The 25,729-nt window shown below is 31.7% G+C and overlaps 1 protein-coding gene across 1 annotated transcript; it reads left to right on the forward strand.

The window, feature by feature from the left end:
• The first annotated feature begins 7,827 nt into the window (after nucleotides 1-7,827).
• Nucleotides 7,828-10,329, forward strand: LOC144998793 (protein ECERIFERUM 26-like). The gene is made up of 2 exons (XM_078958529.1): nucleotides 7,828-8,276; nucleotides 9,297-10,329. The coding sequence occupies exons 1-2, from the start codon at nucleotides 7,848-7,850 to the stop codon at nucleotides 10,194-10,196; spliced, it is 1,329 nt and encodes a 442-aa protein (XP_078814655.1). The 5' UTR covers nucleotides 7,828-7,847; the 3' UTR covers nucleotides 10,197-10,329.
• The last annotated feature ends 15,400 nt before the right edge of the window (nucleotides 10,330-25,729 follow it).

Consider the following 25,729-nt stretch of genomic DNA (forward strand, 5'->3'; position numbering starts at 1 on the left):
ATTAGTTAGCGCGAGGTTATCTGGTTTAGCTACTCGATTAGTTATTTGATTATCAACGGATTCAGGTGTGCTTTTTCACTATATCCATGGGTCGAAGACACCAATTTTGGCCCTTTAATCGTTATGTGGAATCCTAGTTGTCTCTGTGATGCTTGCGTGAAAGACCATGATCCGACCTTTGGCAATTATATGAAAGACCAGGATCTGGCCCTTGGTAATTATAGGAAAGACCAAGATCTGACCCCTAGCAATTGTATGAAAGACCAGAATCTGGCCCCTAGCAGTTGTATGAAAGACCATGATCTAGCCCCTGGCACATATATGTAAGACAGGGAGTTGGCCCTCGGCACTACAAGGAAAGACCATGGGGATAGCCCATAACAATTGTATGTATGGTATGTGGTATTTTGGGGAACTCAATAAGCTTTGTGCTTAGGATTTTTATGGTTATGGTTTCAGGTACTTCCGGTTCGAAAGGGAAGGGCCCAGTTTGATCGCAGCACATCCACCCATGTTTCCGCATCATGATGATTTTAGGATTGTACTCTAATGACTGTTTTCTTAAGTTTGGAATGTTACAATTTTCAATAACAATCTTATATCCATATCATCTTCTTCAATGCCTCAAGTTCTGCAAATTTGTTAAAATTCTTCGATAATCATCAATGGCTCCATCTCTTTCATTTGTCTTCATTCCCACTGAAAATGTGGTCAAAGCTCCAAACATCCCTGAAACACCAATTCTTGTTTAAGCAAACACTATTGCCTTCTCCAACACTATTCCTCCTCAACTTCAAGATTTGGGCATGGAAGATTTCAACAAATTCTTCAAGAGTTGTCCATTGCTATGCACTAAGTGATGTTCATGAGCCCTTCTTCCTAAATTAAGTGTGTGGGTTCTATTACTCTTGCATGGTTGATACGAGTGGCCAAACTATCTCTGGAACTGTAAGAGATAGCCATTCCAGGATTCACATCTCTGCGAACATTATTCGCCGAGTTATTCATCTTCCTCTCATGGTGGACTATGAAATAACTCCTTCTGAAGCCAAATGTTAATCAATCATACATCATCTTCATTACGATTTCTCTTACCAGGATGGAAAACATGAATGTAAGTACATTCTTCGTCAGCATCTTCGTGCTGGCTGGAAGTATGCTACATGGGTGATTGGAAAATGTCTTGGTCAAAAAATTGGTAGCCTAGACCAATTGAATATGTTTGAACTATGAATTTTGTATGATGTGGATCGAGACAATAAATTGGATTTTGTTCAACTTTTCATTGATCAATTGGTTGAATGTATCAGCGAAAAAAAGACCAACATATGTGCCATATCCAAGATGGCTTCCTCTGTTCTGGGCACACACTGGTGTGGGATACAATGTAAATCATGGAGAATATATTCTAATTCCTATTCTATCCTCAAGAATCATTAATGTTTATGTTGTCAATGGGGATCCTCACTTGTATAATCCAATGATGGCTTGGATAGATAATCCATATGACGCTAAGGAATATCAAGAAAACCCTATATTAGAGCCTGGAACTAATTATGAATGATCCATCAAATCTTCAGATGACACTAATGGTGATGATGATGATGAAGAGTCTGATGATGAGGAATCCAAATCCTCTATTGCCGGTACTAATACTCTAATGATTGATGCTTCAGTCCGAACTACTAAGACACAAGTAAACATTCCTCCTTCAATTCTGAACAAGCACATTCGATTTCCATCATATTCTCCTTAAGTTTTCCCTCCTTCCAAGGTTTCAAAACAAGAACAGTCATCACCTTAAGTTGACACTGCTTTTTTGCAATCATCCACTATTTATTCTAACACTAAAATTCCTCTATCACCTCAATGATAAGTTGTTGTTTCTATTCCTCTGATCTCTACTCTTAAAACTGCTACTACCTTTCAGGGGGGTGTCTAGCTCTTCAAACTATTAAACATCAGTGCTTTCTTAGCTTAAAGTTTAAGTTAATTTAATAGAGTTCTTGGGGCAACAACTTAGTAAAGTTGAAGCTGATGTGGCTGTTGAGTATTTGAGATATTGAAACTGATTTCGCATTTTTGTTAATATTTGAAGACTTTTTAGTCTTGCTAGGGTTTTTAGTTATTTGGAACATGTTTTATTTTCCTATATATATAGTCATTAGCCTAGCTTTTTAAAAATCTTTTTCCTCAAAAAAGGGTTCTTTGTATGTCCAACTACGAAATCAATGATATACCAAAACTTTGACAGATTACTTGCAACTTTATGATTATTGATTCATGATTGCTTTTCAGATTTCGCACCTGTCATCTCGTTTTTCGTCTGAACAAGTGGTATAAGAGCGGTTTCTTGTAGATCTCAATGATTATTGCAAGAATTGATCAGATATGGCGAAATTTATTCATGAATCTCGCTATGTTCTTTAAGTTTTATAACTTTCCTAAAAGGGGGCGAAATTTCTCTTGTTTTCGCAAAAATCAATTCACATATATTATTTTCTACACATTTTATCATCTGATGTTCTTGATTAAAGTTTTAGAAGTGAAATAAAAGAAGAAATTTGATTTCTATTCTCATATTTGTTTTCTCTCTCTCTCTAGAAATCATCTCATATCGTTTTCTCTCTCTAGAAATCTATTCAGATTTATTTTCTCTCTCTCTCTCTCTCTCTCTCTTCGAATTTTGATTCTTGTTGAAGATTTAATGGCGGATTGAAGAATATTAAAACCCATTAAAAGACTTCGATTAAAGGTTATAGATCCAAAGCTCCATCTTGAAGAAGGATATATGTTATGGGATGTTCTTGGTCAATCCATGTTGAAGAATGCCATTGAGATGTATAATCTCTATATTGATGAGAAGATAGGTGATTTCACAAGGGTTTATTATGGTGGGCTTGAAAAAAATCATTTAGATGAAGATAAATATTTGTTAAAACAGTTTTCCATTATCAAAGAACATTTACTTTTGAAGAAAATACAACGAAACTTAGATAAAGAAAGAAAAGAAAAAGAAGATGTTACTGGAGTTCTTGATGAAGTTCTTCAAGTTTCTAAGAAAAAGGTGACTCTAGATGCTTCTATTGAGGGGGAGTCAGATGTTTCTACAATATCAAGAGTTTCATGTTGTTCAGAAATTTCACATTCCAAATCTAATAGTTCTTAACACAAATCTCAATGCAAAAATTCAGCAATCTTGAATGTAAAGATGATTTGTTCTATTGGAACTCAAATATAAGATTCTTCATGTTCTAATGATAATTTTGAAGGAATGGTACCTTATAGAAAGCCTATTATTCAAGATGTTCAGATTTACCAAACTCAAAATGATTATGTTCAAAAGACTTTAAATGTTCAGATCATGAAATGTAATGAGCATGTTCAAATACGAAAATCAACTTTGAAGTCTCAAAATCTGAAGAACAACAAGAAGAAGAAGAAGAGAAAGGAGACAATGTTTGGATGCCAAAAGTAAAAGTGTCTCATGCTTGTCAAAAAGTTTAGAAAGTACAAGCCAGGCATGTTGAAAGAAAATTCAATTCTCACTTTTGTTCAAATAAAAGTGTTAGAAGTTTGAGAAAAGAGAAAAAGGTTTATAATTGGTTCAATGATATATTTGGTAATTTTTCTTTTCCAACTAAGAAACCGATATCTTATTTTTCTCAATTTTCAAAAGATGATTTTTCTTCAAATCAATGTTTTTCTCCAAAGAAATAGGTGTGCAAGAAACCAACATCAATTTTTAAACTCAAATAGGTTCCAAAAATTTCATGTTAAAATATGAATTTAATTTGAAGGGATGTTCCTTTTGTTGAAGATATCTATTATTAATGTTTTAAAGTAGGTGATATTGACAATACAAACCTTGAAAATATAAATTTTCTGACATCCTTGTTAGATGTGAAAGCTTCCAAAAAGTGAAAAATATGACAAAAAAGTGTTAATTTTCTGCAAAAAGTAAGGACTGAAAAGCAAATATTCAATTGATGGTCAATGCAGTCAAATGACTTGGTCAAAATCGGAATATTGGACTTGTATCCTTGGTTTTGTTCACTGTTTGGCTACAACAGATCTAAGCCTTCAAATTCATACTCAATTTATCAAATCGATCTCATTATTGAAGTTCAGAATTATAGAACAAAAAAACAAACATGAAATTGAATTATTGTTCAGAATTGAATTCATTACTATTCCTCTCCGAATGGCTATAAAGATCGGAAGCATTAGAAATTTTGAGTGATGATTGAGTATCGCAAGCAAATTCATAATCGTTTTCGAATTCACTATTCATCTTCCAATCGATTCAGTACATCATAATTGTTTGGTGTCAGAATTATTGAATCATAATCGGAAGCTCGCAATTAGAAATTACAGTATTTTAGAAATTGGATTTCCAAATTAGAATTAATTCTAAATTCTGAATGTCATAATCAAAAACCGAAATTAGAAGTTACTGTTAATCTTCCAATTGATTTATAGCATCGAAATTCATCGGAATCAGAATTGATGCCTCATAATTAGAATTAATTTTGATTCTGAAGACGGAAGTATTTGATGATTTCAAAACTTTGTTTTAAAATTAAATCATGAGTTTTCTGGTCTCGCATCTATTGTTGGTCTTCACAACCCGTAATACTTATTTGGAAATCATAATTATCTGCTTGAATGGTGTTCGTATACGAAAGCAACTCTTCTGAATCGAAGTTTATGATTTCTGTTTCGCAATTGATTTGTGATTTCTGGTCTTCGCAACTCATCGCATTTTTAGTGGAGATCGGAACTGAATACGTTGGAAATTAATTTTTTTACGAAATCAATTTCTGAATCCGTGTTTTGATTACATTTAACAAGTTATAGAACGTGATTTATCTTATTTTGACTTTTCAAAGTCAAAGGAACGAGTTATCTCAGATCAATTGAAGAAGATGATCTAAGTTATATGATCAGTACCCATAATTTGCATAGCTTGACAGTTTCTACCCAGATTCCAAAATTCATTACAATTTCTTGGGTTTTTATCACTTTTACCCTATCTACCCAAAATATTTTCATTTCTTATCGTTTTCTTGGTCTAATTCTTTTCAGACCCATCTAATATTTGTTTCTTAGTCTTTCCTTTTTCTCTAAACCTCAAAAACCGAAAAATACAAAAAGAATTTTGTTCTTTTTTCCATTTTTAATTTTAGAAAAACCCGAAAATCCAAAAAGAATTTATCATTTGTTCAAATCTGGATTCTCTCCATGGTATTTGTTGAAGATTCAAAGGGGGGTGTTGATTGTTCAAAGGGGAGTTCGTATTTTCAGATCTATGTTCTTTGAAGATGATATTTTTTTCAGATCTGATTTCTCTCTTTGAAGACCCCATGTTCTGATGAGTCTCACAATTTAGGGGGAGAAATTCCAAGAAGATTGAAAATCGTGATCTTCATCAGTTTCAACATGTCGGGGGAGATTGTTGAGTATTTTGAGATACTGAAACTGATTTGACATTTTTGTTAATATTTGAAGAATTTTTAGTCTTGATAGGGTTTTTAGTTATTTGGCTCGTGTTTTATTTTCCTATATATATATATATATATATGTATATATATATATATATATATATATATATATATATATATATATATATATATATATATATATGGGGATAGGGAATATACATTACAGCCCCACCTAAGCTTAGGTACTAAACCTCTAAAATATATCGTTTTAACATGCTAAATATACCCAGTTTGGTTTCACTTGGTAAATATATCATTCTCCATAACATTTCTTTCTTTCATTATCATTTTATCATCTCAGTTTTCTTTCCTCAATTATCGTTTATTACTTCATCCAAGTGAGCATTACTAAACCCTAAACCTAAACATAAACCCTAAATTTAAACCCTAAACACTAAAGCTAAACCCTAAACCCTAAATCTAAACAATAAACCCTAAACTCTAAACCCTAAACCCTAACCCTAAACCCTAAACCCTAAACATAAACCTAAACCCTAAACCCTAAACCTAAACCTTAAAGTCTAAACCATAAACCCTATTGTGTCGATCTTGAATTTACATCTTCAAGTATTAATCGTGAATCCATTAACTGTAATCTTTATATAGTAAACCAATGTATTTTCAAGAGGTTTAGTACCTAAGCTTAGGTGAGGCTGTAATGTATATTCCCTTTTCCCTATATATATATATATATATATATATATATATATATATATATATATATATATATATATATATATATATATATATATATATATATATATATAGTCATTAGCCTAGCTTGTTAAAAAAAGTTTTTTCTTAAAAAAAGGGTTCTTTGTATGTCAAATTTCGAAATCAATGATATACAAAACCTTTGACAGATTACTTGCAAATTTATGGTGATTGATTAATGATTATTTTCTAGATTACACACTTGTCATCTCGTTTTTCATCCTAACAGTGGCAAATTTTGAACGCATTGTAACATTTATGGACAATATTGAAGAGGTTGGTGATTCTCATGAGAACTTCCTACATTAACTAATGATAATGGGGAGTTTGTTTTCTAAGAATGAGATTGTACTTGTGTCATGCTAATACCTTAATGGTTATTCGTCTCTTGGATATGCTAATGATGCCAAATAGGGTGAGAGTCATACACCTTCTCAAGGGGAGCTGTAGACAAAAGTAATCAAAGTGTCTCAAAAGCATTCATTTTCTGGGGGGGGGGGGGGGGGGGGTTGGGGGGGCTCAATTATGTAGTTGAAAACATTGATTTTAGTTTTGACATCATCATATATGGGGAGATTGTAATGTCACACCTTATGATCTAATGAGTCAATCATTATTCACACAATGTTGACCAACGTTTGCACCAGCGCCAGTGCCAATGCTAACACCAACATTAGTGTCAACGTCAACGTCAGTGCCAACTTCTACATAGTCTCAGCGACAACAGGAGCTTTTGTATATAATTTGATTCTTTTGTATATTAGTCGATTAGATGCTCTGTAATCATATATAGTTTTGTAATTATAGAATATGTATATGATCCATAATCTTAGTGATTAGGATAAGATTTCCATTTATTGTAATAATATATAGTCATGCATTAGGGCCAAATCCTAATGCATCTGTGTGATCATCTTGGTGACCGCTTTGTGCACCGTTCTTATTGTGAGAATATTTTTCTTAGTGAAAAACCATCTTTATGATAATCTTGTTCTTCTATTTTTATTTTTTGTTTCTACATTATCTTTCTTTGTGCTTATACTTGTTTATATTTGATCAAACGAACCTTCAAACATACCGATATTAAATTATAATTTTAATTCCTCAACTACAATGTACCCTAACAACCCATATAATTATAACATTGTATCCTTTGTAATATCAAACTAAAATACCGAAAAGTTCATGCCAAATTAAAATCCTAATATTTTTATTTTTTGTCTACACTATCAAGCACTTTGTTTGAAAGTTTACGTACAAAGTCGGTATCAATTTGTCTAAAAGTATTATGTTAATACTAGAAAAGCAACCCTTTCCGGTGTGAATGCCAAGTTAATCACACTTTTTAGTATGTTGTACCAACGATTTGATACCAACATATCTTTCAAATGATTGTGCCAAACTTTCTCTAACACATTCTATATTTTAGAAATAGTCGATACGTTCAAATAACATTTTTATTATGATAAATTCTTTATTTTTAAATATGTGAAATTACTTGATACAAATCAATTACACATGCCCAACCAACTCTAGCTCATAGACCTTGATATACCTTTCCTATATAAACACACCATACCCCCATCAAATGAACATCCAACTCTTCAAAATTCTCCATCTTAGGAAAATATGGTGTCATCTAAAGAGAAAAATTCCATTTACAATATCAGAATCTCAACAGTTGCCCCAGCACATATATCCTCAAAATATAGGTTTCAGGAGCTAAGTGCCATAGACCTAGCCATGAAGCTTCACTACATACGATTCGTCTACTACTTCAGAAAAATAGCATTCGATGGTTTCACCATCATTAAAATTAAGGAAACAATGTGTGATTGGTTAAACTATGCATGTATCCCATGTGGTCGATTTAGGAGAATAGATTCGGGTCGACCCATCCTCAAATGCAATGATACTGGGGTGCGTATCATCGAGGCTAGTTGTTATCTGAGCCTCGATGAATGGCTTGAATCTAAAGATGATTCAAGACATAAGCTTCTTGTTCCTAGCAACGTTATTGGTCCTGAATTGTCATATTCTCCATTGGTTATGATACAGGTTTGCTTGCTAATCATGCTTTTTATTTATTTTTCTTATGCTTTACGTACGTGTAACAAATAAATTTGGCCTTGCTAAAACCAATAAAAATAATAATGTTTTCAATATATATAGTTTTAGAAAGTTTTTTGTAACATTTCCCTATATATTTATACAAAAAGTTGATGTATCATTTGAATCCATATTTTTTCTTCATCATTTTGGAAGGAAACTTTAGAGATTACATACTACCATCTTCATATTGTTGGGTAATATAATATTTACCATATATTCCAATCACTTATCTTTGCATGATCTCCATTCTCCAGCAATAATGAGATAAACACATGCAATATTAACCTTTATGTTTGGTTTATACCTCTTTAGTGTCTTATTCTTGTCAAAATCAAATAATCAATAATTTTACGTCGGCACATTTCGTTTTCCTTAGTGAATTTTAATTCAGGTCAAATATAGTTGGCATATAAATATAGTAACTAAATAGTTGGTATGTGAGATGCAATAACGAAATAAGTACCATGGGTATCAATATAGTATAATATCATTAAAGAAGATAAAAAGAGATGAATCTTGTTGATCTACTTTTGTGTAATGAATATATTTACAAATGGGTAAATAGTAATTCTAAGATGAGTATTTTACTAGAATGAAATTATTACAATTTTAGCTACACATTATAGAAAAAATGTTATCTTCTAGGCTCTATCTTTCTCAAAAACAAATACAAAACTGTAACTACACCAATAATTGAATAAAAGGATTTAGGTAAAATCGAATTTATATTGGTACGGCAGAGGATAAATAACTAAAGTTTAAACCGATTTTACAGAAACTGTCATTGTTATTTAGCAATTGTCATCTTTATTTTGTATGACAGAGAGTAGCATGTTCATTTTAGGTATAATAGTTTCTTAATCCTTTTAAATTTGTTTTAAAAGGAATTATAAAAATTGTAATAACATACAACTATACAAGTTACCTACAGAATCGACATTTATACTTTATATTTCTAACGTGCAGTTAACCAAATTTAAATGTGGGGCTACATCGGTTGGTATGGGTTGGTCTCATGTACTTGGTGATGCTTTTTCTGCAATGGGATTTATTAGACTATGGGGTCAAGTAATTGCGGGCCATTACCCGGCCCAACAAATCATCATGGACCGACCAATCATCATGGCCCAACCACAAAATGAAGTAACCAATATCCGAAGCCCAAACCCAAACCCAAACCCAAACATAGAGTTACTTTCCGTAAAAAGGGTTGGCCCAGTTGGAGACCTTTGGTCTACTTCAAGTAATTCAAAAATGGAAACATTTTCCATTTATATTTCGATGAATGAGTTGACTCGGTTTCGAACAAAGATATGCCAAGACAAAAATGGTCCACAGATTCCTCCATTTGAATGTATTTGTGTTATGATTTGGCATTGTTTGGGAAAAATTAGACAGGGATTGGGCTCACAAGTTGTGACAGTATGCAAAAGTGATTTGAGAAACCGAACAAAAGGAATTATTACAAATAAAAATCAAAGAATTGATGTTATCAAATCAGATATCCCTATAGTTGAATGCACCCCGATGCAACTAGGGTATTTGATGATGAATCAAGTAGTTGATGAGCGAAATAAGATTGAAGAAGCAATGAAGAGCGATGACATGCTTTCGGATTTTCTCATTTATGGAGTGAATTTGACTTTCGTTGATTTGAGTGATGTCTTGTTTTATGACATTGAAGTAAGAGGACAAAAACCAGTTTATGTAAACTGTTTTATGGATAATATTGATGATAAAGGTGTTGTGTTGATTCTTCCAACTCCAAAAGGGTGCTCCGATGGAAGGATAGTAAACATAACATTGCAAGAGAATGAGATGGTTAATCTAAAAAAGGTACTTAAAAACGATTGGTGTATTGCATAAATCCATATGAGGTCATGATTTTTTCCAAAAGTGTGTCTAGAGGTAGCATTTATCCTTTTTTTAAATGTAATGTTGCTTAAAGTGTATGTGTGTTATATGTTATTGAATAATATGTAATATTGAGTCCATCAAAGAAGGGTTACAAAAGTATAATGCTACCTCTACACTTCACTGGATTTATTTATTATAATATATGATATGATATGTAGTACTTAATCCAGAATTAAATCCGAAAATGATGGGGAAAAAATTCATCGAAAAGTAAATATGATTTGGTAAACCCACTTCATTTAATCGATATGTGTTTTGAATAACTAAAAAAAAAGTTGAAAATACGTATCATACTACATTAGTTGGTTCAATCTATACAACTTTCTAGTAATCTTGAAGTTGTATGTTCAACTTTATGGTTGCGTAATGATAGATAGGTTCTTGAACCATCAAAATAAGGTAAAAGGCTATATATCATTTCTTAACACTTCTTAGGCAACTTTTCTACTTTGCAATACCATGGAGATATAATAATTAATATCACTTGTATTTTCAACCTCATCGAGAAAAAAGAATTCATATAATTTTGAAATAACCATGAAAACTCAAACATCAAAATGTTGATAGCTACATATTTTCTATTATATATATGAAAGATGATTCGTACACAACAATTTTTTTCCATACACAATAATTTATGGTTTAAAATATTATATTATACAACCCTTAAAAGATAACTTATTATATATGGAAAAAGAAAATAGTTATATAGAAATCACTTTTCATTATATATCCATAAGTTCCAAAAATAAACTTTACGCTCTATTATTTGTATATTTTTCTTTGCATGGAATATACAAAGCTAAATACCCGTGCTAAAATTGCAACAACTTTTTTGGGAAAAAAAAAGCTATGGATATCCATGGCAAATTTTGAGGAGTTTGAAGTAGTTTACATTTGAATATTTAAGTCTCAAGTTGGCATGTGAATACAAATGGCATGAACCAAATGGTTAATTTTTTTTAACAGCTAAATTTTATAAGAAAAAACACTATTAGCAAGAAAAAATGAACAATTACACAGTCATACATGAATGGACTTTTCAACCACTGAAAAAACCAATTGTTTTTGCTTCTACTATTCTTATTAGAAAACCAACTGAAAGCATGTATAACAATACTCTCAAACATACGACTCTTTCGCATCTTGATAATTTGAAAAACAAGATTGTTCCGAGATTACCACAACACCCTGATAAGTCATGATAACCGTGATATAGATAACCTCTATCATTGTCTTTAAATGAACCAAGTGGTTAATTATATGTTGAAATCAACGCATCTCTTTATATTTGTCTTCTCAAAAAATAAGAAACAAAAGACCAATCCACTACCAAATCTAGGCTTAGATGGAGCTCGGTGGTGCTGACAGGAGTCGTGTCAGCCTAAGAAGCAATTGTTGTTCAAATTAGTTTATCGTGGTTGCATGCTCTACTGGTAAGGATTAAAAAATCCTTAAGATCAAACATGCACAACTTTTTATGTTCGTTGTGATATACCTAGTTTATAATGATCATCTTTACCTTTTTAGTTGTTCAAACTACAACAAAGAAAAGCAAAATTGAAACCAGTTAACTAAAACACTTCTTTGATCTAAAATGACTTTTAACTAAAAGTTTTTGGTGGTAATTTTTTGAAGACTTAAATAATAGTTACTTGAAACAAGATTAATTTTACAAGTTATAACAAGTTATTTAGCATATAGCTAGCAAAATTTAACCAATCTCAATGAAAATTTTGAAGCGTTTAACAAAGAAAAATTTATGTGCACTATGTTTAATTGGTTACTGTATAATTGACAAAATAAAAATATTAAAAAGGGATAAAACTGATATTTTAAATAAAGTATTAAAAACTAAAAATAAAAATAAAAATAAAAAAATAAAGTATAAACATCATAATTAAAAAACGCAATTCAACCTTCCTGCATAAAACAATCTATAATATAGTAAAAAACTTTCAACAATTTTTTAAATTGTTTAATTCAATTAAGTTTTTATTATTATTTTTTTTTTTTATTGATAGAACATGTTAAAATTAAAGCGGATCTTAAATGAACATCACTTACACCCATTATGTGGACTCCACACATAAATAAAAAACACTATTAAAGATTCCTTCATCAACACCCTAAAATTAAAATATAACTAAAAACAACATATTTATACATATCTAATTTGAATTTAACTTACTTTTATATATTTGCTCTTTACAGTTTTACAAACTCTTTTTATTAGAAAAAAATTATTATTGTTTAACTGATAGTTCTTATAGTTCTTTTTAGCACATATTTGATCACATGTTTTTTTAGGATACAAAAAATAACCCAAAATTTAGAACTTTACAAAAATGATCACCTAGTCTGAAGTGAAACACAATGTTTCGGACCCCAAGATTTGATGGTACACACCTGTGTATGTGACCCTTTATTTATGTGACCCTTTATTTAAAGGATATCTAAAATATAGTATCCATCACATCCTAAAATAACATTTCACTCTATGAAAATATTCATATGTAACTGGGAACCATACATGCAATGTTTAAGTACGACATAGTGAGTGGATGTAATCTATGTTGTCAATGTTTATTTGTTCATTCTACATATGGTACAAGTGATAGTATTGGGCCCCTCAATGATTCAACATTAACAATAAAAGTATGGACATACTCAAAGTGGACTCATATTGGATCAATTATGCAGTCTGCTTTTGATATTGGATCAATTGCACCAACCCTTTTCAATACTCACAATTTAGAATATGTGTAACAAATGATAGGGCCAATTACCCATCTTATGGGAGGCCAATATGGTAAGATTGAGTCCATGTTATAATGCCTTCATTTAATATACATCCATATCAATATCCTACTATCCTAATGCTTTTTGGGTATCTTGGAATTGCATACATGGATACAAACCATTTTACACTGGTACTTGGTCAACACACTAATTTTATGATACCACATATATTTTTTAAGCTCTCTAGTTCCGCATCTACATAGTCTTATAGGAAATCAACTATTAGATTAATGAAGGGGTCGATCTTAACCCAGGCGATAGATTAAGATTGAAACTAACGCATGCATCCAAGGTACCACTATAGGAAGTCATATTTGAGGATAGGTTGAAGTCTTAATTGTTAATACATGAAAAGTAAACCTCTAGCAATCCGAACCAATCAAGATCCAAAGTCAGCTAATGTCCGGGGTGAGAAGGTGCTTTGAAGCTCATGATGAATCTGAGATACTGGTGATCCGAAGTTAATGTCTGTACTTGCATTTAATGCATTTTGACTTTACTTTGCTGTAACAGTTCATAGGACTAAAACGTGTGTACCTTTTAAGTGTCAGTTTGTCAAACATTGAGCTTTTCCATTCCTTAGAATGTTTTAATGGTTTGTACCATGTTCCTCCTTCACTATTTAAGGAGTGGATGTTTCATGAGTTTAGATCGAAGTATCAATCCAAGAATAGCTATTATTCTCTTCACATCATTTTCAACTTTCTTTCAAGTCAAAGTTCTTTCATAACATTCTTCTTATTATTAAATTATCTTCGCATTGATTGTACTCAAGTTTACTTTATTTATTACTTGAATACTTTGTTGATTAAGTATCTATCTTCGTGTCTCGAATGGTTTACTAGACTTGACTGGACCAAAACATTAAAAGCAGACATTGATCTTAAAAGTGTTAATTCATGGTTTGGGTTTTCAAATGTTGCCCACGCTTATATATTGTTCTCTCAATTAGTATCATAGATTGAGTGGTTGTCTTTTGAATCCATAAGAACATATTATAGTTGATCTGAGATTACATTGGTATCTCAATTATTTCTGTGTTCAGGATAAAATCTCTTCTATATACCACATTGGCTCTACTACTCTTAACTTCAATGGTGCTCCTAATCAATCTCAACAAATGTATTCAATCTATATAAGAAAATAGCATGGGTTTCCCTACTAATGCCACATTGCTAGTTTTGAAGAGTATGATCAGTGCAAAGTTAGAATGGAAAATTTTTTACTTGGTAAGGAAAAAGGTATAGAATATGGAGATCTGTGAAAGATGGTCCACATGTTCCAGTCAAACAAACGGTGAGAAATGCTGCTACAACTCTCATGGGCCAAGAAGATCAACGTCCAACATCTCTTACTTCAACATACATCGAAAAGTTGCATGATGACCATATTGCATTTTCTGAGATGGTGTTTGGTGTTCCTCCTTCTCTCTTTCAAAACATTAGGTTGTGTAAATCTGCTAAATAGATTTGGGACACTCTTCAAGGTCTGTTCAAAGGGTCAGAGAATATGAAAGACAAGTGTCTTACTTTGGTTGTCAACGAGTTTGATACCTTCACCATTACTCCTGTTGAATCAGTTACCTCAGCTTTAAATAGGTATCAAATTGTTTAAGTACGACATAGTGAGTGGATGTAATCTATGTTGTCAATGTTTATTTGTTCATTCTACATATGGTACAAGTGATAGTATTGGGCCCCTCAATGATTCAACATTAACAATAAAAGTATGGACATACTCAAAGTGGACTCATATTGGATCAATTATGCAGTCTGCTTTTGATATTGGATCAATTGCACCAACCCTTTTCAATACTCACAATTTAGAATATGTGTAACAAATGATAGGGCCAATTACCCATCTTATGGGAGGCCAATATGGGAAGATTGAGTCCATGTTATAATGCCTTCATTTAATACACATCCATATCAATATCCTACTATCCTAATGCTTTTTGGGTACCTTGGAATTGCATACATGGATACAAACCATTTTACACTGGTACTTGGTCAACACACTAATTTTATGATACCACATATATTTTTTAAGCTCTCTATTTCCGCATCTACATAGTCTTATAGGAAATCAACTATTAGATTAATGAAGGGGTCGATCTTAACCCAGGCGATAGATTAAGATTGAAACTAACGCATGCATCCAAGGTACCACTATAGGAAGTCATATTTGAGGATATGTTGAAGTCTTAATTGTTAATACATGAAAAGTAAACCTCTAGCAATCCGAACCAATCAAGATCCAAAGTCAGCTAATGTCCGGGGTGAGAAGGTGCTTTGAAGCTCATGATGAATCTGAGATACTGGTGATCCGAAGTTAATGTCTGTACTTGCATTTAATGCATTTTGAGTTTACTTTGCTGTAACAGTTCATAGGACTAAAACGTGTGTACCTTTTAAGTGTCAGTTTGCCAAACATTGAGCTTTTCCATTCCTTAGAATGTTTTAATGGTTTGTACCATGTTCCTCCTTCACTATTTAAGGAGTGGATGTTTCATGAGTTTAGATCGAAGTATCAATCCAAGAATAGCTATTATTCTCTTCACGTCATTTTCAACTTTCTTTCAAGTCAAAGTTCTTTCATAACATTCTTCTTGTTATAAATTATCTTCGCATTGATTGTACTCAAGTTTACTTTATTTATTACTTGAATACTTTGTTGATTAAGTATCTATCTTCGTGTCTCGAATGGTTTACTAGACTTGACTGGACCAAAACATTAAAAGCAGACATTGATCTTAAAAGTGTTAATTCATGGTTTGGGTTTTCAAATGTTGTCCACGCTTATATATTGTTCTCTCAATTAGTATCATAGATTGAGTGGTTGTCTTTTGAATCCATAAGAACATATTATAGTTGATCTGAGATTACATTGGTATCTCAATTATTTCTGTGTTCAGGATAAAATCTCTTCTATATACCACATTGGCTCTACTACTCTTAACTTCAATGGTGCTCCTAATCAATCTCAACAAATGTATTCAATCTATATAAGAAAATAGCATGGGTTTCCCTACTCATGCCACATTGCTAGTTTTGAAGAGTATGATCAGTGCAAAGTTAGAATGGAAAATTTTTTACTTGGTAAGGAAAAAGGTGAAGAATATGGAGATCTGTGAAAGATGGTCCACATGTTCCAGTCAAACAAACGGTGAGAAATGCTGCTACAACTCTCATGGGCCAAGAAGATCAACGTCCAACATCTCTTACTTCAACATACATCGAAAAGTTGCATGATGACCATATTGCATTTTCTGAGATGGTGTTTGGTGTTCCTCCTTCTCTCTTTCAAAACATTAGGTTGTGTAAATCTGCTAAATAGATTTGGGACACTCTTCAAGGTCTGTTCAAAGGGTCAGAGAATATGAAAGACAAGTGTCTTACTTTGGTTGTCAACGAGTTTGATACCTTCACCATTACTCCTGTTGAATCAGTTACCTCAGCTTTAAATAGGTATCAAATTGTTTAAGTACGACATAGTTAGTGGATGTAATCTATGTTGTCAATGTTTATTTGTTCATTCTACATATGGTACAAGTGATAGTATTGGGCCCCTCAATGATTCAACATTAACAATAAAAGTATGGACATACTCAAAGTGGACTCATATTGGATCAATTATGCAGTCTGCTTTTGATATTGGATCAATTGCACCAACCCTTTTCAATACTCACAATTTAGAATATGTGTAACAAATGATAAGGCCAATTACCCATCTTATGGGAGGCCAATATGGTAAGATTGAGTCCATGTTATAATGCCTTCATTTAATACACATCCATATCAATATCCTACTATCCTAATGCTTTTTGGGTATCTTGGAATTGCATACATGGATACAAACCATTTTACATTGGTACTTGGTCAACACACTAATTTTATGATACCACATATATTTTTTAAGCTCTCTAGTTCCGCATCTACATAGTCTTATAGGAAATCAACTATTAGATTAATGAAGGGGTCGATCTTAACCCAGGCGATAGATTAAGATTGAAACTAACGCATGCATCCAAGGTACCACTATAGGAAGTCATATTTGAGGATAGGTTGAAGTCTTAATTGTTAATACATGAAAAGTAAACCTCTAGCAATCCGAACCAATCAAGATCCAAAGTCAGCTAATGTCCGGGGTGAGAAGGTGCTTTGAAGCTCATGATGAATCTGAGATACTGGTGATCCGAAGTTAATGTCTGTACTTGCATTTAATGCATTTTGACTTTACTTTGCTGTAACAGTTCATAGGACTAAAACGTGTGTACCTTTTAAGTGTCAGTTTGTCAAACATTGAGCTTTTCCATTCCTTAGAATGTTTTTAATGGTTTGTACCATGTTCCTCCTTCACTATTTAAGGAGTGGATGTTTCATGAGTTTAGATCGAAGTATCAATCCAAGAATAGCTATTATTCTCTTCACGTCATTTTCAACTTTCTTTCAAGTCAAAGTTCTTTCATAACATTCTTCTTGTTATTAAATTATCTTCGCATTGATTGTACTCAAGTTTACTTTATTTATTACTTGAATACTTTATTGATTAAGTATCTATCTTCGTGTCTCGAATGGTTTACTAGACTTGACTGGACCAAAACATTAAAAGCAGACATTGATCTTAAAAGTGTTAATTCATGGTCTGGGTTTTCAAATGTTGTCCACGCTTATATATTGTTCTCTCAATTAGTATCATAGATTGAGTGGTTGTCTTTTGAATCCATAAGAACATATTATAGTTGATCTGAGATTACATTGGTATCTCAATTATTTTTGTGTTCAGGATAAAATCTCTTCTATATACCACATTGGCTCTACTACTCTTAACTTCAATGGTGCTCCTAATCAATCTCAACAAATGTATTCAATCTATATAAGAAAATAGAATGGGTTTCCCTACTCATGCCACATTGCTAGTTTTGAAGAGTATGATCAGTGCAAAGTTAGAATGGAAATTTTTTTACTTGGTAAGGAAAAAGGTGAAGAATATGGAGATCTATGAAAGATGGTCCACATGTTCCAGTCAAACAAACGGTGAGAAATGCTGCTACAACTCTCATGGGCCAAGAAGATCAACGTCCAACATCTCTTACTTCAACATACATCGAAAAGTTGCATGATGACCATATTGCATTTTCTGAGATGGTGTTTGGTGTTCCTCCTTCTCTCTTTCAAAACATTAGGTTGTGTAAATCTGCTAAATAGATTTGGGACACTCTTCAAGGTCTGTTCAAAGGGTCAGAGAATATGAAAGACAAGTGTCTTACTTTGGTTGTCAACGAGTTTGATACCTTCACCATTACTCCTGTTGAATCAGTTACCTCAGCTTTAAATAGGTATCAAATTGTTTAAGTACGACATAGTTAGTGGATGTAATCTATGTTTTCTAAAAAATTTAACGAAATTTTTTAAAAGAAGTTTTTTTTTGAAGTATTTATATTTTAATTTAAGAAATATTTGTTTTTATAAAATATAACCATATTTTTTTGCCCAAATTTAAATAAGAAAATAATAGAATTCTTCATAATACTATTTTAAAGAGTTTGTAAAAGGAAATTTTTAAAAATATTATTATTAAGTATACGAATGTTTTGTTTAAATGATTTTAGTAAAATTTTTCGTTGTTCAAATTATAAACCCTTTTATACATTTGACACACACACACACACACACACACACACACACACACACACACACATATATATATATATATATATATATATATATATATATATATATATATATATATATATATATATCTTATGTTTTGAACTTTTTCAAAATAAATTTTATAAAACAAGGCCAATTTAGATATTAAAATTTATTTTAAAAGATTACAAGTTTAAAAAAATATTGAACCTAATATAATCCAAAATGAAATGATTCAATTTTTTTTTTGATTTTAACATTTTTAAGATCCTTAATTTTTATGATGTAAAAATATTTTGATTCAGATAATTTGTAATCGTAAATTATATCTTATTATAATTGAAAATTAAGTTATTCAAAAAATATAGCAATCCAAAATTTTGTTATAAAGAAAAAATTTATTGAATTGAATGTATTTTGATCGAAAATCATATGATTAAAAAATGATATAATCCATAATACTGTGATTCAAAAAGATACGATCCAAGATGATATGCTCAAATAATAATATGAGCCAAATTATATATGGTGCATAATATCGTTATTATTCGAAACTTTTATAATTATTAAACATAAAAAAGTGAAAAAGAAAAACAAAAAAAACACACATTTGAATAATGTTTCATTGACGTTCGTCGTGCATGATTATTTTCTCAACTTCGTATTACGTTCCACAGACATGCGTCGCATACGAATGCATCATGACTTAGTAATTGTGTTTGGCGTTTGTGCTTTTGAAAGCATATGTAAACCTTGAAAAGTGTATTTATACATTTTAAAAAGGATTTATACATAAAAACATTATATATATTTTTATTTAATTGATATAAATATATTTTTATTTCGTATAAAAACTATTGTATACATATAAATATAAAAATACATATTAATATGGTTTATATTGCATAAAACAAATACTTATATGTGTATAATGCAATATTTATATGATAAAATATGTGTAAAGCAAATCTAAATATGTTTGTTATACAATATAAACCATATTAATATATATATTTTTATATTTATAGGTATATCACATTCTTTTACGAAATGAATACATTTCTATATCTATTAAATAAAAATAAATACAGATTTTTAAATATATTAATATGATTTTAAATGTATAATATGTTTTTAGAAATATACATATGCTTTCAAATATATAAATACATAAGCAAATATACAAATATGTTTTCAATAATATGTTTATAACTTTAGAAACATGTGTATGAACTTGTCACATTTGTTTTAAAAGATCACCTATTTATTTTATTTTGTACAAAAAAGGATTGCAGAAAGTCAATGATTGAAATGGTCGCTTGGCCCTTGATAAAAGGTTTTGCTGCCAAATCAGGAAAATAAAAACAGGTGTTGTACATGCCTTCTCATTGCTTAAGGGGCAGTTGAGGTGGATGCCTATTCACCACAATCTGCAATCATGATTGGTGTCACAACCCTACCGGTCACTGACATCACCCGACTCCACCTCTTTACTACCATTATTGCCTATGTGAAATTTACTATCTTTTATGGATATGACAAAGATATCAACCATTATTGTTGTGTGGTGAAAGTTGATAGGAGAACGAGAACTGGGGTGACGAGAATGGGTCGATACAAGGTCGATTAGGTAAAAAAACAACAACATGGAATTGTTGCATTAATAAAGAATTGAATCTAAAGAACCTAGAAATCAGAAATCATCAAAGAATTGGGTTTTAATCATCAATCGACAAAGATCCCAGAAATCATAAATCCTTGTTTTTGTATTTGGTCTACAAAGCGTAAAAAAACCCATAAATCATCAAAGCTTTAAAGAAATCTTCAAAGCTTCTCATAAATCTTCAAAGAAGATCACACCCAAAAAAGCTTACATTCATATTTTCTAAAAACCGTAAAAGCTTCAAATATTTAAAGATTTAAACAAGAAGCAAACCCAAAAATGCTTCAAACAAAATTGAATTCAAAATGCTTCAGAGCTTCAAACAAGAATTGGTGTCTTCTACCTCTCTTTTGGAAGGATCTTTTAACCTCGGAGCTTGACCCTAAATTCAACATATTCAATCGGTTGCGGGGAGAATCTTTTACCAGTTTATTCAGCCCGCTTCAGAGTAGTAGCAGACTTGGGTAATGTGTGACATCCCCATTTTCACGGCCAGAAAAGACCGATTTTGTTTATGCTTTATAAAAATCAGAGTACATCTTTTAATAAAAATGTTGCAGAATTTGTTCCTAGTAAAACATGATAAATACGTTATCAAAGCATTTCCTAAGAAAAGTATTTTATTCATTTTAAAACATTTGGGATGTCATCGTCAATACAGAAACATAAGCATAAACAGAACTTATATTGATTATCACTAGTGATTTATATCTCTTTAATCACTCAGTGTAATGTGACTTAATATCAACACCTGTGATATAAATAAACTGAGTGGGTCAGGTTGGGAAACCTGGTGAGTATATAGGGTTTTCAACCCACAATAATATAATTATTATGTTTAAACTTCAAACAATCAACCCAATTACCCATCCCGATTATCTTCTTTACTCTTAAGGATCTACCCTAAGAATCAACTATTCCTCGTTTATTTATTCCTAAGGATCATCCTAAGGAATCAGCACGAAGTCCATCGTTACCACAATTTACACAATAGGCACTAAGTCCGCATAGTCGCCAGGGATTAGGCACCAAGCCTGCATGGTTACCAGGGTTTAGGCATTAAGTCTGCATGATCGCCAAGGTTTAGGCACTAAGTCTACATAGTCATCAGAGTTTAGGCATCAAGTCTGCATGATCGCCAAGGTTTAGGCACTAAGTATGCATAGTCACTAGGGTTTAGGCATCAAGTCTGCATGATCGCCAAGGTTTAGAGTACACCGGGTGAACACATTATTCACAACACCTACAGGTTGTGAGCCTGTTAATGTTCCACTGGACTGTCTAGAATAGTCCGTGGTTGTCATCCATACTCTGCTAGATGACGGGGCCATCATTTGGGAACAAAGCTTCTCATATCGTCCACCTCTCACCCTTACCTCATGGTTTATATCACCTCTCAACTCATCATCCAACTCATATTTCATCTAACCATGTTTTACCAAACATATTATGTGTATATATATATATATATATATATATATATATATATATATATATACAGTTTAAATCATATAAAACTTATATAAAATCGTTCATCCAGCATAGATAGCAATTATACAGATAATATGCACACATAGCATGTAGTTTATATAAAATATTTCATATCTATGTGTAAGATGAAAGGGACCATGCACTCACTTGATAAGGTGGTGAATCGGTACTCGGGCAGCGCTTCATTTACTTTAAAATAATTTCCTTCGATGAAACCTAGTATTATTACCACCATATTTTAGTCTAATATTTACTGTGACTAATTATTAGTCTTATTATTATTATATAAGCATTTAAATAATACTTTCTAACCACTATGTACAGACAGTGGCCAAACATAAAACACCGGAGGGCAGGACCATTTTGTCATATAGAACTTCTGAAATCCAACTACCCTATGCGGCCCTTTAAACCAGATTCTCTGTACCGCGAGTAGTTAAAAAGATATTATAACAACACTTATATAATAATAGCTTAAATATTTATTATAAGTTAATAATAACAATACTAATTTTAAATATAAGCTATATTAAAATAAGATAAGCATAACTTATTTACAATGAGGTTTTAGCTAGGAGTCGGGCTCTACAGGGGCAGAAGTTCGTTGCTGAATCTTTATAAGAAAGACTCGTGCAGCGCTTCAACGCTCACCTTACTATACTAAAACTATAGAAAGTGAAGGCGAATCACGAGAGATCGAAATGCTCGGGGGATAAGAAGAGAAAGACTCTTGAATCAAGAGAATGGTGCAATAAATATGAGAGCCCAAGCCTTTTATTTATATTAATTGAATTTACAAAAACTACCCTCCATAATTACTTAATGACCTTATAGTTATATAAACGACTAAACACCCCTTCATAATACTATTTTAAATACATTTAACGATATTTGTACTAAACTAATGTCGAAAGTACTCAACACTAGTCTTATAATAACCGCATCGTCAATACATTTTTAATGATATATACATTTGTGTGTGTGTGTGTATATATATATATATATATATATATATATATATATATATATATATTTGTACGTATATATGATTTATACTTTATTTTAATACATAAATATGCTATTATAATTTGTAACTCGTTCATACGAACTCCATTTTTAACGTTCTTTATATCCACACGTTGGTATTTACGAGTACTACAACTTTCATTTAGACGTCGTCAGCTAATTCTCATTCGATCTCAGATTTACAAAACTGTATCGAATTTACCGCGCTCGAAGAGTAGGGACCAAGTTTTGTCCATATATTTAACATACGAGCTCTAATCTCGACATTGTTTATATCTGCGCGTAGGTAAAAACAAGATCTAAAACTTTCATTTAGACCCCGTCGACTAATTCTCGACCGATCTTAAATTTAACAGTGGGAGAAGATTATACTGTTAAATATCCGCGTAAAATTCATAACTTCTACATTCGGACTCCGTTTTCGTCTGTCTTTTTACTGTTGAGTTCCTATTAATGAGATCTTCAACTCTCATTTAGATCGCGTAGGCCAAAAACTGCTCATGCACTTCTATGCCAAATGTTAGAAAATTCATAACTTCCTCATACGAAGTCAGATTTGGGCATTCTTTTTATGGATGCTCCCAGTTTAACATATTCTATGAATTTTTTCAGATTACTAAGGCTAAAAAGTCCTCTATCGTAAATTCACAATTTACATCTCCCGGTGCCATGCCGGTTTTGCCGAAAAACTTCGACGGGTCATAACTTCTTCGTTATAACTCGGATTTCGGTGTTCTTTATATGTACTGAACCCTTGTAACATATACTACAAATTGGTTAATATTAATCCTTCTAAATAATCTTCCATCAAAAACTTATTTTTTTGATGCTTATTGTCTCTAAATTGACTAGTCCGGATCTACAGACGTTACATAGTGTGCTTCATTCAAGCTGCTTGGTGGAGAGGTGGTGAAAGCACTATTGGCAGCACGTATGCACGTCATGATGGAGGTGGTGGCAGTGTAAGTTGTCATAGCGTTAAGGCTATTTTTTCGGAGTTGATTTGATGAATGTATCTTGTTTGGAAGAAGAAGACCTAATCTTATTGTGGGCCTCATAACCTTGCATATGTGGCATTGACAAAATAAATCTTTATTAAATAAAATGCAAAATAAGAAAAAGAAAATCGTGTGACCCATTCACAACTTTAAAAATAATGTAATTGATAATAAATATGCAAGTTTACTGACCTAGTGCGAAAAAAACAACTTTGATGACCTTTTAAAACAAATGTAACAAGTTCGTTGGACTAATATGACATTTTCCTTTAAAATTATGTGTATACATTCATAAAAGTATATAATAAGAATAAATTGTTGGATTAGGTGTGTAAGCCCATAACTATAATTGGTATGTACTTGATTCGATAGTAGCACAATCCGTTTGGGTTGCCTTTATCGGAGCAATTTAATAGGATGAATATTTAAGAAAGAGGTTATTTGTGATTTATTAATACATTACATGAGTAATATATTCATTGAGAAATCACATTATTTAATTGGTATTGATCAATAATTAATTTGGAATTAATCTTTAAATATTATTAAAAAAGAACCCCTAATTCTTCACTAAAGAAATTAGAGCCATTAATTTCAATTTAATCCTGTATATTAGACCCTTAGATTATTTGCTGACATCATCAACCAAACACCCGTTACCTAATGTTGGCTTTCGTCCTTAATCATCTCTTTTTCCGATCATTATAGAATCAGAGAAACAATTCCCTTCTTCTTCAATCGATGCCAAAAAAACCTAAGAAATGGTTTTGAAAATATGATTGGTTTGGATTCACAATTACGTGAATTGAATGTCCATTGTCGCGCATCCTTTCAGTGATTATCAAACAATTGATTAAGAATCGGCCAAGTAGACAATCGATTGAGAATCGGCCAAGCAGACAATCGATTAAAACCAAATGGTCTAAGATTTCCTTGCAATGTCCGCATTTTCTTCTTCAATCTCTCACTTACGAGTACAAATACAAGTTTTTTTCATCCTCCCAATGTCGTTCTTTCTCTACTCTGGTTTATGTTCACATGTTCCATGACTTTTGACTCTCGATTTTCTTCCAACCATGTTAATTTTATAAATTTCTCATCTATATATATGTATATGCTTCCAATTTTCATCACATAATGGGTTTTTTTCTAGGGTTCTTTTTCAAAGACCACCTAATCAGAAAAATGTTATATGCTCTCGAACCAGTGAATTAGAGGGTCAACAAAACAGCCAAATTAGAAGTTCATGTCCTTACATTTTTTTCGCCTTCATCAGGCAATGCGTTTTTTCTAGGGTTCTCATCTCTATGTTGCTTTTACATGTTTTTATTATAATTTTCAGTAAAATTCGGAACCCTACACCTAATTACTGTTTTTTTTTTTGGTTCTTTACTATAACATATGGTGATGGTTACTTTCTTCAATTTTGAAGTTCAATATTAGCATAGAATTTCTAGACATCAGGTTCTTATATTTTAAGAAATCAAAGCAAGCTTAAATGTAATTTGGTTGTTTATGATTTCATTCAAGCAAGTGGAAAGCTTGCTTTCTTGGTCCAAGTTGCTTAATGGAGGACTGAAGTTGTACTGGGGAATGGATGTATAAGGTTACTTCTATTTAAGAAGTAACAATAACAGTAAATGTAAATAGTTCTTGTAGGTTTATGATCATACCAGATATGCTTAAGAAGACTCATATGTTCAAGTAATTCGAAGCTATTATTAAGGTTACTTCCTTAATGCTCTTAGATAGTTTATTTTTTAGATTATGAATTCTTTTATATATTGTTAGCATTGTTTGTAACACAGTGCTTCGAAAATCTTCTTAATTGTAGCATTTGATATAACAACT

Source organism: Lactuca saligna, chromosome 1 (genome assembly GCF_052625555.1).
Source record: "Lactuca saligna cultivar CGN05327 chromosome 1, ASM5262555v1, whole genome shotgun sequence".
Lineage (NCBI taxonomy): Eukaryota > Viridiplantae > Streptophyta > Magnoliopsida > Asterales > Asteraceae > Lactuca > Lactuca saligna.